General features: G+C 36.4%; 1 protein-coding gene across 1 annotated transcript in view; it reads left to right on the top strand.

The window, feature by feature from the left end:
- The first annotated feature begins 8,178 nt into the window (after positions 1–8,178).
- The window catches only part of APOB (apolipoprotein B), a 38,390-nt gene continuing 27,598 nt past the window's right edge, over positions 8,179–18,970 (top strand). The window contains exons 1-10 of the mRNA XM_068406481.1: positions 8,179–8,233; positions 9,869–9,907; positions 12,574–12,689; positions 13,533–13,678; positions 14,727–14,880; positions 15,066–15,221; positions 16,194–16,318; positions 16,506–16,591; positions 17,355–17,574; positions 18,573–18,800. Coding sequence (XP_068262582.1) covers positions 8,179–8,233; positions 9,869–9,907; positions 12,574–12,689; positions 13,533–13,678; positions 14,727–14,880; positions 15,066–15,221; positions 16,194–16,318; positions 16,506–16,591; positions 17,355–17,574; positions 18,573–18,800 — 1,325 coding nt within the window. The remainder of the gene's footprint in view (positions 8,234–9,868; positions 9,908–12,573; positions 12,690–13,532; positions 13,679–14,726; positions 14,881–15,065; positions 15,222–16,193; positions 16,319–16,505; positions 16,592–17,354; positions 17,575–18,572; positions 18,801–18,970) is intronic.

Below are 18,970 nucleotides of genomic sequence, written 5' to 3'. Positions count from 1 at the left end.
TTAACAAAAGCAATATGATTTTACTAATAAAAATGTACTAATATTGGAAATGTTTTAACCAAAACTTCAGATTTGGAACACCCCTTGATTTTGGCAGAAGTCTGTATTAATCAATGCATGGAAGTGTGTATCCATAGACAAGTAAGGAAATAACCATTCCACATACAAGATATTTACAGTAGAACTCCTATTTACTATATGAAATAATAGCTACAAGTTAATATTCTGAATAAATACACTCCTCTCATGCTGATTTATACTCCATCAAGGTCATATTCCATCAAGGTCATAGTCCATCAAAACTGAATTTCAATTGCAAACATGTAACTCTTACTAATGTGGTTTTTAGGAGACACCTTTCCTTCTTCAGCAATACAATAACAAAAAAAAAGTCTCATCCTAGTTAGAAGACTGCTCCTTTTTTCTTTTTTAGTCCAAACTGATTAACTTCCATACACCCAGTGCAAACTGTTGAACTCATTCTGCTGAGAACAATGAATTAATTTTTGATTGTGGCCACATGCAGAGGTGGATTTAGGTGTACATACATCACTGACCCAGCACAGACCCACAACAGAAAGTACAGGTGAAAAATATAGCCTTCCCCCTTTCCTCCCTTCCTCCCTCCTTTCTCCACACCTCCTCTTTCCTTCCTTCATTCCTTGCTTCCCCCCTCCCTACCTCCTTTTTTACCTCCTTCCCTCCCTTTTGCTTCTTAATACTGTATTTTTACCATTATCCATTAGCTTATCAAGTACAGAGGTATCTAGTATTGAAAAGTTGCATTCTTAACTGAATGAAAGGAGTGAAAAGAGCACTCAGAAAGAAATAAGAGCTCATATATAAGCTTCAATTATGCTAAAGGGGTATAAAGTCCTTTAAAAGATAATACAGTAGAACTGACAATAAGGTGACTTCAAATGGGTTTCTGAAATAAAAGCAATATATGAAGAGGATAATATTTGCCACTGTGATTTTGCTGTACATAAAAGGAGTAATAAATTAACAAAGAACAGGAAAAAGGATACTTATCAGTAGAATGAAAAATTCATGAAATACAGACAAATGCTTTTCTGTCTAAGATGTGACAGTACATTTTAGATGAGTTGTACCTGCAAAGAGGAAGTATGTAGTATTTTCCTGCACCACAATGTTGCCCCAGTAAGTAAGGATATAAATATTTAATGTAATACTTAAATATATCTCAAATATCTGTCTTTAAAATATTAATTTGATTCCTGTCAGTTGTATGTTAATCTAGGCTGCTATATTGAGCTTAGAAAGGAATCCAGACAGAGGGTAGAAAGACCTTTCTTCACAGAGGACTTTTCTAAAAATCAAGAATTTTGGTTATCATCAGTAGAATTGTGCTCTTTAATCAGCAAAATACTCACGTGTATGGGTAAGCTGAAGATATTTCAGTGATACAATGCAAAGCCTTTTAGGGATAAAAGGCAGATTTTTTTCTCAAATCTCTGTGACTCTTGGCCTGTCCTAGAATTTAAAATCACAACCATTACAATAATGTTTCTAATTTTGAAAACGTCTTTACCCTGGGAAGGAAACTGAACCCACCGCTCATTAAGGCTATATTTACGAAGGTGACCAGAAAGTGAAAAGCCTTTGATGTCAGTACCAATAATCTGAATGACAGGTCCCCTTCCTTTCTAACTTTTCAGAGCCTCAAGCCTAACAGGTGCAGTTCATCATCCGGTAATGAAATTTATAACCTGGTCCATATATAGATTAAAGTTCAGCCCCCACCTGACAGCCATATCTACTATCACTCTTGTGGCTTCATACGTTTCATTATTGTTTCTGGTAATGTCATGCAAAAAGTACTGACTCATTTTTTTTTTCTTCCTTGTATAGCATCAGCACCTTAGTAAAATGAAAAAAAAAGATCTCTTTCTCCTCCTCAGATAAGACATTGGGTAAACCTAACAATTTCCTTAATTATCATGTGTAAGCTTAGTCCACAGAGTCTTCCTTGTGGCCTTCAAGCAGCTATCATGTCACAGGGGCATCTTCTGCAGTAATTATCTAACATTAGGAGAAAGCTATTAGTGAGGGTTTTCTATGCTCTGTAAGGCAAATTAATCTGTTTGTGGTTTTATTCCCTATTGCTAATGTGAAGACAGAATTCTTTTCCCTAAGGAGAACGGTGCCTTGAAAAGGCTCAGGAATTATCTAGTAAAATTACATGTAATATTTTGTAGAAATTTGTGTTGCACAATACCAGTCAGTTAAAACTATGATGGATCAGCTCACACGCTGAGTGAAAGTGACCTGTCAGACTCTTTGAGTGATTATTGAACAGAAAGAAAACTGAACTACTCAGAGTGGTGGAAAAATGAGCTCCCAAAACAACTGGAAAAGATTTAAACATTACTCCTCAGTGTATTTGTGAGCAGCAGAAGCCAGCAAAAAGAAAAACAGCAAGGCAGTAGTTCTATAAATGATAATTCTTATATTCAAAGCTTCCCTTTAATTGACATGCAGAAAGCTAAGTAACTGTAGTATGCCTATTTGAGGAACATGGTATTCTGTAGAAAAGTAACATGTGACAAATAAATATTTGAAAAGAAATAATAAAAAAAAAGGAAAGAAACTGTTTCTATGTTGATAAACTCAACTTGTAGGTCTGGAAAACAAATTGAGTCTCTGAGAAGTGGCCAGATGTGGAGATGAGGAAAAGCATCATAGAAAGCACAGTGGTGGTGTGATTAATTTTGGGAAAGCAGTTGGAATTTTGCAGGCAGAAGTGGCATCCTGTGTGCCTGAAAGCCTGTGGAGGCAGCATGAGCTCTGGCAGTGTGAAAATGGTGGAGGGTTGAAACCATGGGACAGATGAAGCAAAAAAGGTGCACAGATTTTCAAATTGGAGTTCTCAAAAACCATGGTTCACTGAACCATTTGTGTCATGACACTCCACTGGAATATGATATTTTGGCAGGGCTGGCAATTCTGGAATATTACAACCTGGACAAAAAGATGAAAAAAAATGCCACTGTTTCAGTGGAAGTTACTAGAACAGCAGCATGTAATTTTTCTACAGGAAATCCCTGGATTGTCATTGTGAAAGTAAATGGGTTATCTCTTAGTCTTACATTTTTTTGCAGATGCACTGAACGTCTATACCAGAAACAGTGTTATTGGTACTAAAAGAGAGAGTAGAAGATCAGTTTTCCAGTGGTGAGTTTAGAAGGGAGCATTTGAATGGAAAGTATGGATAAATAAGAAATTGGAAGAAAAGAAAAAAAGATGGAAAAGATGCGGATTTAGAAATACGTTGAGAACTTCACCATGTCACCTTGTTGGTGAGAGAGAATAAAGTAGGGGCTTGCAACATCTTTGTAGGAATCTCTTGGCAGAATTCAAAACTGAATTTAAAGACCCCAACCTACCACAGTTCAAAAGTACATTTCTTTGCCTAGGGACAAAACAAAATGAAGGAACTGAGGAGGTTTAATACTTTGAAAGGAGAGTGTGAATAAAAGGTTCAACAGAAACAGTACATTTTCTTGTTAGTGCAAAAAGAAGACAGACCCTTTGCCCAGGAATATACTCAAAAAACCTAAATAAATATGTAAAAAGGAAACATTTTCCACTACCTACAAGGAGAGAAATTCTGGAGGAGATGGCTTATACCAAATATTTTTCTACTCTTGATGCCTCAGCAGGCTTCTGGCAGTGGTTCTTAGACAAACAGAGTGTATGTTTATGCACCTCCAACACCTCCTTTGGGAGACATGGTTTCCTCCAATTGCCATTGGGTTGTAGTTAGCACCATAGGTGTTTCGCCAGAAAATACAACCATTTTTCTCTGATGAGGGACATGCTAAGACCTAAACAGATGACACTGTGGTCTGGGAAACACAGTAGAAGACTAAGACCAATGTTTCCAAGGAGCTCCCAAAGAACCCGAAGTGCTGGGCCTTGACTTGAATGAGTAATAACAAAAAAAAAATGTGAACACCATGTAGTGGGTATATTTCTTAGAAAACAAACGAGGAAAGAAGGAAGAAAAAGGAGAGAAAGGAAGGAAGGAAAGAAGAAGGAAAAAGAGAAGGGAGAAAGGGATGGAAGGGAAGGTACACAAGGATTCTTTGGAATATAAGCAACTTGGTACTAAGCACAATTGCTTCCATAAACTGTCTGTATTGTCGTCTTGCAAAAGTCATTGAGTGAAAATCAGATGCAAAACTTAATTAAGAATCTAAATGAGTTAATTGAAGAGAGCCTTATCCTAAGGCAATGCAACAACAAGCACAAGATAAAATTTCTGGTGGATATGTCCAGTGAGGGTGTTACCACGTCCCTCTCTTAACACTCCTGTCAAAACATTTCACCAGTCTCCAGTGACAGAAAACGGAAATGTCAGTATCATCAAGCAGAATAAAAGACCATGTTCTATAATGTATAATGTAATATAGAATATACACATAATAATATATAAAATAAGTATAGACTATACAATTAAAGGTTAATTGTTTTCTGTATTTATATTAGTATAAGAATAGCCATTGTCGGCATTGCCAAAACAGGCACAGCAAAACCAGTTCCTCACTGGAAAAGACAAGTGAAGGAAGGAGGGGGTTCAGTTTCAGATGAGTGATTTGATGCACCTTCCTCTGTGCAGCTGTGGAAAAAAGTGTAGTGAAGTGAAACCTGAAGACAAAATTTGATAAAATTAATTTTTCCTTCTAGAATCAAATCTAGACTTTGAATGCTAGGAGAACTCCTACAACTAAGACTTTACAAAAAATAAAGTGTTAATACACAGTATAAGAAACAAATTGGAAGCCCAAATCCTATCAGTTTAAGAGGCTTAGTCAAAGTTTGAGTGTTAGGTGCGTTCTCTGTTTAATGGTATTCATATGACAATCCCTAAATACAACAGAAGAAATGTTACAAAGATGCACATATTTATACTGAAAAGAAAGGGATCAGTGAATGTACCTCCACAGTACTGTGGAGGCCATCAAGACATGCCATATATACCATAAATACAGGACACAGTGTCACGCATTAAGGAATAGGAGATATTAAAAATGCTTTCCCCTGCTGACTCCCAGCTATATGCTGACATTAGTTAATGTGCTCAGTTTCCTTAGCTTTTCTAGAATCTACAGGTGACTGTGACCATCAAATCTATCTTCATTATAAGTGATACACTCGTGTGTATGATGTGCCATGGCTTACAAGTGAGAGTTTAAAGAGTTTGAAAGTAAGTAATAGATGTACTCAGTCTGGAGCCCTGGTCCCTGTTACATGTATTATATTTCCATTTAATCCACACATGCAATACATACATAGCTGAAGCTAGGACTTCTTACTCCCAGAGACATGTCCCAACATGCACAGGAGTTGTTTCACTATTTACTTGTTCCATTTTCCGGCTCTACAAACTTCAAATTGTGGCTACATAGTAGTCCAGGTTCATCACGAAGGCCGCTCCCAACCAGAATTACATGTAGCCTTATACACAGGACACTTACACATAGGATCAAACCCTCTCTCATGATGGCAAAGCCAGAAACTTCATCATCTACTTCTTAAGCAAGTGCTGTAGTTCCAATGGAAATACAGCTGCTCTGGTCATTTAGAGTACAATAATGCACCCAAATACATAACTTCATGTACGTGTGAGGAGGCAGTAGCCTGTTAATACTGCAGCTAGACTGAAGACCATGAAGGACAGAACGTCAAATGATCATGCCTTCATCATTTGATTGGACTCCACTGTACAAGGCTCAGATCATCCTGATCCATTAAGATCTGTTTTGAGTGTGGGGTTGGACTAGATGACTTTTACAGGTCCCTTCCAAACCAAGTCCAAGTATATTCCCCAATTCTACAATTGCTAAGGCTTCCACATCATGGCAGAGGTTTTCCATATCCATAATACCCACACACAAATGATCTCTCCATATAAAAGTAATTCAGCATATCAGAAGTATTGTCATACTTCCTACATTTCATGAGACCATTGATTCAGTCCGTACACAGTACGTCTGATGAATGCATGAAGTAGTGGACTTTGTGAATACCCAGTCCATGCATGTACATGTGATACCTTCAGTTTGTCAGTCATTCTTTACGTACATGAACTGCACTTATTCTGTGTTCTACAAAGAATCTGTGCATGTTCTGTTTTTCATTTTTACGTACTACCAATGTATGGACATGCAGAACATCCTAAAACCAATGGCAAGATTTTTAGGAAAGAAAGAAGACATAACTGGCAATTTTCATGAAATGTATGACAGCTACAGGTAGCTTATTTCATCAGCATTAATAAATGCCCTCCATTTTCCTCAATAGGCCAAGGAACTTCATTTGAGTAACGGACAGTTACCAGATGCTGATAGCATTTTTATTTCCTTTAGGTAATTTTCCCCTTACTAGGTTCTCCTAAGAAAAAAGACGTGAAATGTCCAGAAATAGTTCCTTTCTAAATATAATTTAATCACTGTTTTTTAATAATTTTTAATATTGGTATTTAAGTTTTTTGAAGGAAATTGTGAACAAACTTAATGATCTCTGGCAGTATCTAGTGCTTCAACAATGCTACCTTACCATGGTGAGCAGTAAGGCCCAAACTGTCCCTATTGCTGAGCAATGTGGACTAAAGGAAAAAAAAAAATCTTAAGGGAAAAGAAACGTGGAACATAGCACTCGCCTCAGATGGCTTAATCCAAAGATAGTTGGAGAACTTCCATTTAGGTGTTTGGTTTTTAGATCAGGACCAAATCTATGCAGATTAGATATATACAGCATATACCAAAGATTGGAGTTACTTCTAGTGTAGGACGTCAGGGAGTAAAGTTTGATGTTTCTGTCATCTTTCTCTTTTCAAATCTTCACCATCTCTTTTCAAATCTGCACCAATACCCTCTGCCTCTCTTTGCAAAAGGTGCAGAGATGTAAGACCTGTGATACAGTCACCGGGCTTCAGAATGGTTCCATCTCCAAAGTCTTCATTTCACTTCCAAGAGATGCACTCAGAGGAGAGTGGGAGTTAGCCAAAAGTAATTGAGAAACACGAAAAAAAGAAATTAGATAATACAGTTTAAAACACATTGGTCTGGAAGATAAATTGTACTCTGAGGTCAAAGCCCACAATTTCACCAAAATAGCTGAAATAAGAATTTTACGTCATCTAACTCCATGTGAATATTGACTTTTTCCAATGAGCTGAAAGCATGGGGATTCCTTGATGACTGAACAGATAAAAGTGGTGACGATAGCGTGGAGTGATTATGGGTAAGAATCAGTGGGAAGGCCAATAAGGCAGGTATCCTGGTGGGAGTCTGCTATAGACCACCCAACCAGGATGAAGAGGTAGATGAAATATTCTATAAGCAGCTCGGATTTTTCTTCTTGGGTTTATCTTCTTCATAGGTTTATCTTCTTCATTCAGATAAATTTTATCATCTTATTTTCATATTTTTGCTATTATTAGCAAGCAAAAGAAATTGAATCTAAAAATAAGAAAACAAAATAACTATACGGAGCTTATTTTCAACATGAACATGACCTGATTTACCAGAATATTGCAAGTAAATGTAAAATTATTTTTAGAAAGGTATATGACAAATTTTGGTACAGCAAAGGAAAAAAATCTTAAACTTTTATTCTCCTGCCTGTAAAGGGAAGATGTCTAAATTGTACAATACTCTCATTTTCTCAAGTACTCATACCCTTAAGCCTCTCAACATCTATACTGAAAGCATGCCGCAATGATCGTTTCTTCCATCTATAATTTATGCATTGTAATCATTCCTATGTAGACATGGGAAATATATTTGAATACATTGTTAGAGTCTGTAGCTGTGGGATTTTGCTTTTAAAACTCAGTTAAAGAAAAAAAAGAACAGTGAACTGGAAGAGTGACTTATGTCCAGTATATGCTTTGTCTTCTGCCTTCAGGGACTCACAGCAACCAAAGCAGAGCGTTCTGTGGAATGCAGTGAGGATCTGGGACTCTCACCTTTGGACCTTTGGCAATTTGCTCTGAGCTTTCTAAACCATTTGCCTCAGCTGCTTGCTACAGACTATATAAATGGAAGTCCAAGTCAGAAGGCTCATTCTCCCTCTGAAGGCAATAGGGAAGTGAAGAGGGGAGAGAAGAAAAATCAGAAGAAAGAGCAGTAAGAGGGTTCGGGGCTCACCATGGGCCCTGTGCAGCTCTTGCTGCTCTTGCTGCTCAGCAGTCATGTTGTCACACGTAAGTACTGCCTTTTATGTTAGCACTTTTTGCTGCTTTATTTATGAACCTATTCAAGCAAAAATAATGCAAAAATCAACAGGACAATGGCTCATAGAATTAGAGAGAGTAAGTGTGGCCAAGATGTCATCTCTTCCTTTTGTAGGACTGTGCAGTCATGGGAGGATCCCAACGTAGAAAAAGTCACAAATGTCGCCTGGTGTCTTTTGGTCAGATTTAATGTATTTTGCAACTTGTAAGGAGTTCACATAATTTATTTTGGCCTAATTGTTTTCCTGTAATGCTGTCCTTTTAAACACCCATGGAGATACCGTAGCTTGGAGATACCATACAGAGGTGTCCCAGCTGTTGCTTACCTATCTTGCGGCAAATTTGAAGACAGAGAGCAATAAAGCAAAATGTAGGCAATACTGACATTTGAAATACAATTTTGTGTTAAAGGGACATAGTCATCAGTAGTAGTACTTAAAGAAGTAGGCCAGTAGAGGTTTTTTCCCTATGATCAGAAACGACAGCCTAGATCAATATGGTGCTGTGGATTGCAAGCTATCCTTCCTTCCCAAGAAGTGGCTTTTTAGAATATGACACTGTAGCATTACTGAAGACTTCAGGAACCTTAAGGAGGAAAGTGAGCCTGGGGCCAATTTTGCAGGTCTGGTTTTACATGCAGATCAAATTCGTCATAAATACACCTTTGTTGCACTAACCTTCTGTTGTTGACTGACGTTATACAATTTTAAAGGATGCACTTGTTTCTAATGGTTATTGTTAATGTTATTACTATTTTAATAGTAATAATAGTATTGCTGTTGCTATTGCTATTACTGTAATTAATGGTACGATCTATTTCTGTAGAGTGGTCAACCTTAGAATTCCCAGAATGAACACTTGGAAAGTCTTCAGAGAATATTGTGAAAAGTGCTGGCATTCATGTGTGATAACCCAAAGAATGACATAGCATCAAATGAATGCAGCAAATTTACTGGATTATATTTTATTTTACTTTATTTTAAATAGAGTCATATGGGACATACCTAATTCAGATTGGAGCAAATGGTTCTCTTAACTTGAATAGGCTTCCAATAGGGGTTCTTTTCCTCCAAAGAGTGAACCCTCAATATTCAGAAGTTTTAATAGCAGAGAATTGTAGTATTAATCGTCAGTTGTCCTTTTTTAAATGTACAAAAAGCAAAATATAGCAGTATTTTTGTGTGCTCAAATAGACTAAAATTTTGAAGTAAACCATGTCAGATGGTACATTTCATCTGTCTGCCTCTATGTTTTGTGCCCATCATTTATAAACTTTCTATTTCACATAACATAGGGCTTTTAAAAATACTTGTTAACCTAGAAGCTGATCCTTCTCAGTTTAAATCAAAGTAACCTAAAGATCCAATTCTTAGTTCACAATATCAAGGCAACTACTGTAACTCTTCTTTAGATTTGACTTTGTACTGTCAATGTTAATAGTAACTTTGTTATTTACATCAGTGTGACAAACTACATCAAAAGTTGGTATGAATTAAAAAGATCTTACAATGAAAATGTAGTATGTCCATTTATATTTCCATAGCCCTTGTTTTATAGCTACAAACTGCTTTTCCAGCTTTTAATTCTTGTTTTTATTCTTTACAGAAGAAGAAACGCCTGAAACCGGAAATCCAGGATGTTCAAGTAACTGATTTCTTGCATCTGCTTTTATCTTATGTTGCTATATTAAATGAATACATCTTTCAAAGCTTGACTTTTCCTAATCCATAAATCTCTTCCTCTGAAATAACTGAAACAGAAGTGATTGCAATATTCTGAAGTCTTTATTGCCATTTATTTTAGGTATTTAATTATCCGTAAGTCTTGGCTCAAAGAATTTCAAGTTTCCTAAAATTGGAGAAGCTGAGATTGCATTTCTAAACTTTTAAAAAGCTCCCATTAAGAAACTATTTTCCATTGGTTTGTTGATTTCTTAATTGCCAGGTGCATATTCCTTAATCTAGAAATCCCTGTTTATCAGATGTGAATCTGTAGCAGTGAGGTTATATAGATTACACTTTGCTGTGGGCTGAATCTCACTTCTCGTTTACCCTTGACAGTGGCTGCTAAACCCACAGAATTGCACTTGAATATTTAACTAAATACCTGTAGAATAAATCATCAACTCTGTCAGCAAGGACAGCAATTTCTTAAAGCAAGTCAAGACTCAGGAAATGCTGACTTTATGCCCTATCTTTGTAATGAACTCTGGCTGGCCCTGACTGCTTGGTTAGATACATAATGTTCCACCATAGGGTCAAAGTACCGAATAAGTTGTTTTGTTCTTTGTCCATTTGGGTCTTCAGGTTTTTTTTCCCCTTGTTGGATGCTTTAGCACCATCTCCAGGCAACTGGGTTCATTTCAGCTGCCTAAACCAACTCAAAGACTTCTGGGCTTCATTACCAATTTCTTGTGTAATTTTGATATAATAAATTATTTGATATTTGCATTTCTAAGCTTATCATTTCCCTATTCCTTTTCCATTTATTTCTGTTTAAAAGCAGGGAATGAAGCAATAATTAGCCTTTTGGCTTTAGTGTGGTAGATACTGGTGTTGCGAAAATTTCTGAGAATGTACAGTTAAGCAGTGCTATAGTCCAGGATAGCCAGGAGTGACAGAGATAGCGTTGAATTTTTTTATAGCAGTTAATTTTAAAATTAATTACATAATTCAGTTTTCAAATGTTTGTAAGAAAGATGCTGATTACTGTATGATAGCTAGTATTAACTATATTAATTCTGTTTAGCAAGTACATGAAAGTAATCTTAGTTAAAACACTATTAAAGTATGTAAAGCTTATAAAAGTGGTAGTCCAAGGAGGAAATATGAGATTTATAGTAATATTCTATTCTCCTCTCTAAGTATGCAATTCTGTGACATAAATGGCAAGATAACATTGCCATTGGCCTCTGACATGAGAAATATTTTGTAAAAGAGAAAGAGTAAACTACATGTATGGCAGGTATAGCGAAGCAAAATCATACAGATTTGATGGTGGGCGTGTGGATTTACACCGAGATGACTTTACCTTTTTTTCTCTGTAAAAGTAGATCAGGATTCTAATATGTTCAGTCACCAATAACCAAAGAGGAGCAATTTAGGAAATTGCTTTTCACTCAGCATCACAACAGTGTCACAGTCCCAGTGAGTTGCTCAGTCTAAACAGAGGGAACAGTAACTTCTGGTTCAGGTAGACCTAAACTGCTCTAACACGGTCACTTAAAATGCCCAATCATATGTTCAGTTTAAAATTATGCCTGAGGTTATAATGGAAGTGAATTGTAATTGAGGACATTGTTTGGCCTACATCATGCATTCCAGATACCAAAAGATCTTCTATCCCTGTATTTGTCACTGAGCCAAAATGTTCTTTTCTTTATGTCTCTGTTACTGCATTCATGCCTGTTTGTAGGGTTTAAAATTACAGATGAATTGCCTCTGAAAGCAACAGGGACAAATTAAACACAGGTGAAATTCATCCCTTTGAGGAAGCAGATTAGGTTTTGTGGCTTCCTTTAATAAAAAGAGAAACACCTCTGCAAATATTTCCTCCTGCCTTGTTCTTACTTGTAACTTAGTGCTTTTGGCTTGTCCTGGATGCTCTTCATATAACTAAAGTTTATCTCCATTAAAAAAAGTCTAGTCTAGTAAAATTTGCTGATCCAATAACTGAGTTAGAACAGATCATGTTTCACGAGAATCTGGGGCAGAAGGATACTCTGTAGATTCAGGGGAAATGGTATTGAGGAATGCTAGTTTTGATGTTCTGTCTCTTTCTGTGCTTATTTGCTTCCAGTCTCAGTCCTGTGACTTAGATAAAGCAGCTTCTTGCATTTGAATTATGATGGAAAAATCTGAGCTGAAATGAATAATTTTAGTACCAATTTGAAAACTACCATTTGATTGGTTTAATTTAGAAGCAATAGGGTTATTTTTAAAACAGTTCCATATCTTAAGTTTTCTCCCGTTTTTGTCATTAACTTTAATGGGGCATGATTTGAAGGCCAGATGGTGTCATATTGTCAGATCTCATCAAACAGCAGTGGACACAAAAACTTATGCTTCCCCTACAAGTTTTCTCTGAGCTATAACTTATGGTTCAGAAAGTATCTAGCTGACATGAAGGCATTACTTCTTTGACTGAAAACTCTTCTGTAGCAAATATAAAAGGAAATAGTGGGAGGGTCCTCATGCTTTGTTTATATGTGGTATTCATTTTAGTTGCACAATATTAAGTGTGTATTGTAAGGATCTACATATACATATCCTACCCAAGTCATAACAGTACTCTTGTTTTTCTAACTGCAGAAGATGCAACCAGATTTAAACACCTCAGAAAATATGTTTACTTATATGAAGCAGAAACATCTAATGGGATCACAGGAACAGCAGATTCTCGAAGTGGTTCAAAAATCACTTGCAAGGTAGGAAAGACAAGTAAATACAACCCAATGGGATTGTATACTGAATAACATGGGAGCTGGCAACTGGGGAGCATCCTTCGGTGTTTTTTCAAACAAGATTGTTCTTTTGAGAGGCACATGTTTAGAGTCCTGAAGACTAAGCCCTCCCTGTCCTAGACAGAAGGCATTGAGGATGGCAGAAGTCCTTCATGCCACTGCACCAGTGCATTTCAATCCTGATCTGGCTGTACTTTAACATGAGACAGGGGGAAGACCTGGTAGTTCAGTTTTCCTTGGCTTCCAGGCTGAGTCTAGCAATGTCCATCAAACAATTCTAGAGTTGAACTAAAACAGCTCATTGATGCCATAAGACCACTTGATAGCCTGTTGGTGGTAAGTCAAGCCATGATCAGGACTGTAGGAGCAAAAGGTCCTAGTCAATGTCCCTCTGTCTTCCCCAAGATGTTCCCATCACGATTTTTTTTCTGAAATGGAGTTACTGGGGAAATTATTTTTTATTTAGCACACACTATTCTGACAGACTCTAAGCACTGATCAGTGTAATGATTCCAGTCTTCACAGAGTTCTTCTAGTACTATAAATATTAAGGACCTAAGTTGCTTGTTTACCGTGTATATACTATACTCCGTGCCATCAGCCAAGCAAATAACTGCTTTCGTATCTTCTCCCTCAAGTTACTTTAACCTATTTAGAGCACTTTGGAATCTTTCCCAACAGCTGCTAGCAGACTGATTCTGACACTCCACCAAACCCAAGGAGGACCATATTTTCAAAACTGTAACTGGATGATTCTGGAAACATGATAATGAAAAAAGGATAAATACATCGTATTTGTGTTTTCAGGTTGAATTGGAGGTACCACAGCTGTGCCACTTCATCCTGCGGACAATGCATTGCTCCCTAAGGGAGACATTTGGTGTCGACACTGAGGGAAGGGCCATGCTGAAAAAGTCAAAGACCTCAGAGGACTTTGCAAATGCAATGTCCAAGTAAGCAATATCAATTATCAATAACCAATCCGTCAGTACTTGTAGCCTTAACATTGAATAGGCTGTAATGGTACAGTCTGCCCTGACTATGTTTTTTTTGCAGGCAGAGAACACATTTCATGATAACATAGCAGATTTATAAGCTGGTTCCACAGCAAAACTCTCCCTGATACAATTTAGGGCTAACTTGGCACAGTTCTCAATTGCTATTAGGGAAGGTTTTTCCATCCAGAATTTTCACCTGGAATGTCTTTGTCAGTTATATCATCTACATCAGGAAACTGTTGGGTAGTTCCCTAAAATATTATTTCAAGTGGAATATTCCTTCTTGTAAGCAAATTCTCAAATGGATATCTGCAGACGTTTTAAGATAATTTTCCTTTGCTGACATAGTACAAAGACTGTGCAATAGAAGGACATTTGAGACTGAAGTCCAGGTTTCCTATCATGATCTTTAATGACCTATGCAGCTTATCTTTTCCTTACTTATCTGCTTTCGTAACTTATTGCTACTACTTGCTCCACCCAACTAGTCTCCAGTGCTTGTCAGTGCATGTTCTGCTCATGCACCTTCATGCTTATTTCAGTGCCTCAGTATCCACTCCATCCTGTTTCACAAGCCATAGATCTCAAAACAGCTTGAGACAGTATTAAAATATGTTTTTCAGAAAACAATCAAGGTTTTATTTAAAGACTGCAACTAACAGAGAATCCTTCCCATCATTTTGTGGCATATTGCAGTAGTTAATAATTACCTCATTCTAAAAATTTACTTATCTCCTCTCTGAATTTGTGCAATTCCAACTTTCAGCCATTGCTCTTGATATTTGCTTGTCCTTAGATGACGTAGTCTGGTGACACCAGAATGTCCTTGGTTAGAATTTTGCTGCTTTAATTGTAATATTCTGTAATAGTAACAAAAGTGAATACTAAATAATGACAGGCCAAAATGATGCTTTAGCTATAGCTTATCAGTTTATTGATAATATGTTCTTCACTAGGTGGCTTTAACATGATTTCATACTAATGTTGGGGTTCTTTTGGACAGACATGAGCTAAAATTCAACATTCAGGATGGAACAAAAGTCAAGCTGTATCCAGAGAAGGATGAACCTCTGAATGTACTAAATCTCAAGAGAGGGATCATCTCAGCTCTACTTGTGCCAACAGAAACAGTAGAAAATGTAAAAACAATTTCCATGGTAGGTATTTTGAAAAGCATTCACCTTATTTCCTTAACAAATGGAAGAAACCTTACCTAGTAGAGTTACTCCTGAACAGAATTTTCAAAAGACCTGGAAATTCAGTTGAGAAAGGGTGCCTTTCAGCTAGATCAGAAAATGTCTGACAGCATGAAGAGAGACACTGATTTCTTTCTTCTTTCCAGGATACTGTATATGGAAAATGTGACAGTGAAGTTGAATTCAAATCTAGAAAAGGAAATGTTGCGGAAGATATTTCAATTAACAGGGACCTGAAAGCCTGTGACAACTTCAGTCCCATCAGAGATTATGTCAGCCCTATTGCCATTGTAAAAGGACTAGTAAGTATACCATTAAAAATTATATAACATTCTTCACTACATCACTTAAAATTATAAACAACTACTACAACCAGTATATTTTGTATTTATCTTCTAAAGGCTTAAATAGGTATTCTGCACCATTTCATTAGATCAGACTGTGGTTTTGTTGGCAGTCAATAGAGAAAAACAGATGCAGAGAAAGAGTGTAATTACCTTCTTTCATGTTATTCATGAGAAGAAGGAGAGCTTTTCATAGGTGGAGTTGGTACTATTGATTGCATGATAACCTATCAGATCATATCCCAATTTTTAATTTTATTGGTCAAAACTTTCAACACTCCCATTCCATGTTAAACATCACCAGAACCCTGATGTGTATGTGATGTGAAGGAGGAGAGTGTTCTAAATGCCCAGAAGTAAATGGTTTGATATCCCGTGAGTCTGCAATGATCAAGTGCAGTTGCTTGCATGAATATTGGCAGATTTCTTCCTGGTATCATGGCATCTGTACTTTTGAATGTTTTCCCTCAAAAAAAAATCAGGATTTCATATCATGCTAAAAAAACACATTTTATAATTTCTGCCACTTTTACAGCTTGTAGAAATGTTTAAAGTGTATATAATAAGAGTGAAATTAAAAAGAGCATCAGCTGTTATGAGGGGCCTGAACTACTCTAAAAATTACAAACTGGTTTCTATGAAGGAGTCCTTTGTTGTAGGCAGCAGGGGGTCAATCATGAAGTAACTACTAACCCAAACACCTCAGTAAGGCCTGAGCGAAAATTTCAATGGGATTTTTGCCTATGAAGAAACTTAAGACTAAAGATTGATGCTGGCACAATTTTGTCTTTGTGTGAGAATGATTCCAGTTATGCACCTTTGTTTCCAATATGCTGTAACTGTTAATATTACAGGAAAACTGTGGCAGCCTTTAAAATTATGTTTCCTATACTATTCAGTAAAATGACTGCCAAAATATTTATTTTACAGAATATCCCGTTATCTACCCTTCTAAGAAGCACTCAATTCTGTCATTACAATATTGATGCAAAGAAAAGGCATATAAGAGATGCTGTCTGCAGTGAAAAACACCTGTTTCTGCCTTCCTCATACAAGTAGGTTGCTCACTATTTATCATTAACCTTTATTTATAAATACTCATTTTAAATGGAGATGTATCACATTCTGCCCTGACTTCATCCCCAAATATGTGTTTTGTTCTCAAGAAGGCAGGAGGCAAGGCAAGAACCCTCAAAGGTACTTAGACTCAACTAAAGCACTGAATTTTTCTTTGTTTGCTAGAAATCGCTATGGTGTGATGACGGAGGTCAACCAGACACTGAAGCTTGAAGATACCCCAAAGATCAATAACAGAAATTTTGATGGAGGTATAGCTGCAATTATCAATAATAAAAATACAAGGACGAAATATAAATACAGGTTAAATACACGAACACTTTTTTTTTAAACAGTGAATTCATTAAAGATGCACTTGAGGGGATCAAAACAATTCATAATTTTTAATTAAATTTGATCAATTTAGTCAGAAGAAGGGTCGGTGTACGAAATGGGAAAACCTGAAGAGTTTAAAAACACAGTAATTTTAAATAATCTTTGTCTTTTCATTTTAATTTTGAAATTATTCTTTATAATTAAAAAATTATAATTTGCCTGGAAAGTAATTTTAATCTTATTGGAAATTAGCTTAATGAACAATTTTTAGCTAACCATAATTTCTTATGCAACTTTTGGCTTCAGCTGCCAAATGTAAGTAGTCCATGATTACTATATATTTGGTTCTGAAACACACTTTTTTGACATGCAGTTGTTATTCCTAGTCATAGCATATTTCTCCTAAGACATATTAATTAAAAGTTGAAAAAGCAAACTATGCTCGTATAAAAGGTGCTAAGGAATCATCTTCATGAAAATTTAAATGAATTTATGCAAATAGGTATAATTCAACTTCTGGGAGAATTACAATTAAATTCCATTCCATTATGTTTAGAAACTGTTCAGCTGTTAAACTTCAACAATTATAATATAAAATAATATAGAGAGTCTGTATTTATACTGAATGTATGACAGAAGGTAAAAATGAACATAGCTTGTTGATAAACACATAATGAATGCATTTTTTTTATTTGCTAGATGAACTGGAAGAGAAGGGACTTGCACTGGAAAGCACAGATGCCAAATTTCCCAGGCAGGGGGATGCTGTTCTGAAAATTCTTCAGGAACTGCAGAAGCTTACAGCCTCCCAACAGAACCAGCAGAGAGCAAGACTGTTTTACAAATTTGTTTCTGGACTTAGAAGTTTACATAACACCACTCTTGGCTCTCTTGTACCAAAGATGATGGAAACTTCAAGGTATATAACAAAAGTTCATTGTGCAAGTACACCCCATGTCAATGTCATAGCAAATCCATTCTAAAGTTCATGATTTGCCACAAGTGGTTTTACATTAGAGATTAATTAGATGTAAAGAATGTCTTTCAGAAAGATAAGTATCAGAATTATCTAGAGAGAGTAAAACGTGTGGATTTCTCATTTTTCCATCAGAAATGTTCAGTTGTTAATTGGAACTTGAACATTAAATGTATGAGAACAATAGAAGAATTCGGATCTGAAAGTTCTAGCCTTCTATGAAGAACTAATATTGTTTTGATCATTCCCCCATCAAAACTTCCGAACTTATTGGAGAAGCTGAACTATAAATTAGAGTATAACACAACCCAGCACAGGGTTTTTCTCCCCACCACCATCCCAAGCATGTATGCCAGACTCAATCCTGTGGATATGTTATTATAGCCAAATATCTTTCATGCAATTTTGTCAAGGACAATGACTGTAATTCCAAACTCCTAAGTCTGACCTATAGCAAAGAACACTTTTGAAAGTGAGATTTTTTGAGACATAGGAGGGCACAAGTCTTTGGTCTGACCCTGCCCTCCACTCCCCACCCTTACTCTTCTGTCCTAGCTGGACTTGAGTTAATTTACACATACTTTATGTCCTCAGTCTGTAGAGGGACTAGAGCCTTATTCTAGTTCAATATATTATATTATAATACTTAAAGTTGTGGGAAAGTCTGTTGTGGAGAAAAAAAAGATATGTTTCTGTAATTATAGTATTGTTAATACTTTCTTGTTGCTCGTAGCTAATCGTGTTATTAGTATAACTTGTAAAACTAAGCAGCTTCTTTTTGATAAGCAGATGTGTGATTTGCTTCCAGTCATGCATAAGCATATAACATTTATATAGAAACACCTTAATAAACCTGTCAAATGTTTATTTCAAAGATGCAGCATGCAGTGATAGCTGCAAACAAGGAATTAATTAATCAAAGTCATCTCTTTTCCTTTCAGTTCCATCACAGTTCAGGCCCTGACTCAGTGCGGGACTCCAGAATGCTATGGCGCAGTCCTTCAAATACTGAGAACTGGAAACGTGAACCCGCTTGTGGTAGACCTGGTCACATATACCTTGGGACTATTGCCTTCTCCAACTCCGAAAAGAATACGGGAGATTCTTAACATGGCCCAGTATCAGCCAAGCAGAGCTTCTTTTTATGGCCTGAGTCATTCTGTTACTAAGTAAGTAATGATAGCATGTAATTGTACAAAATAACCTCAAGAAAACATTACAAACATTACTTAGAGTAAACCCCAAGAGTAGTCACTTTTTGAGGATTTTTTGTTATTCGCATGAATTTGCTCTTTGGGAATAAAAAATAAATAGACATTTCCAGTTTTCTTCTTCTGTT

Source organism: Nyctibius grandis, chromosome 1 (assembly GCF_013368605.1).
Source record: "Nyctibius grandis isolate bNycGra1 chromosome 1, bNycGra1.pri, whole genome shotgun sequence".
Lineage (NCBI taxonomy): Eukaryota > Metazoa > Chordata > Aves > Nyctibiiformes > Nyctibiidae > Nyctibius > Nyctibius grandis.
This window is presented reverse-complemented; position numbering and strand designations above follow the sequence as displayed.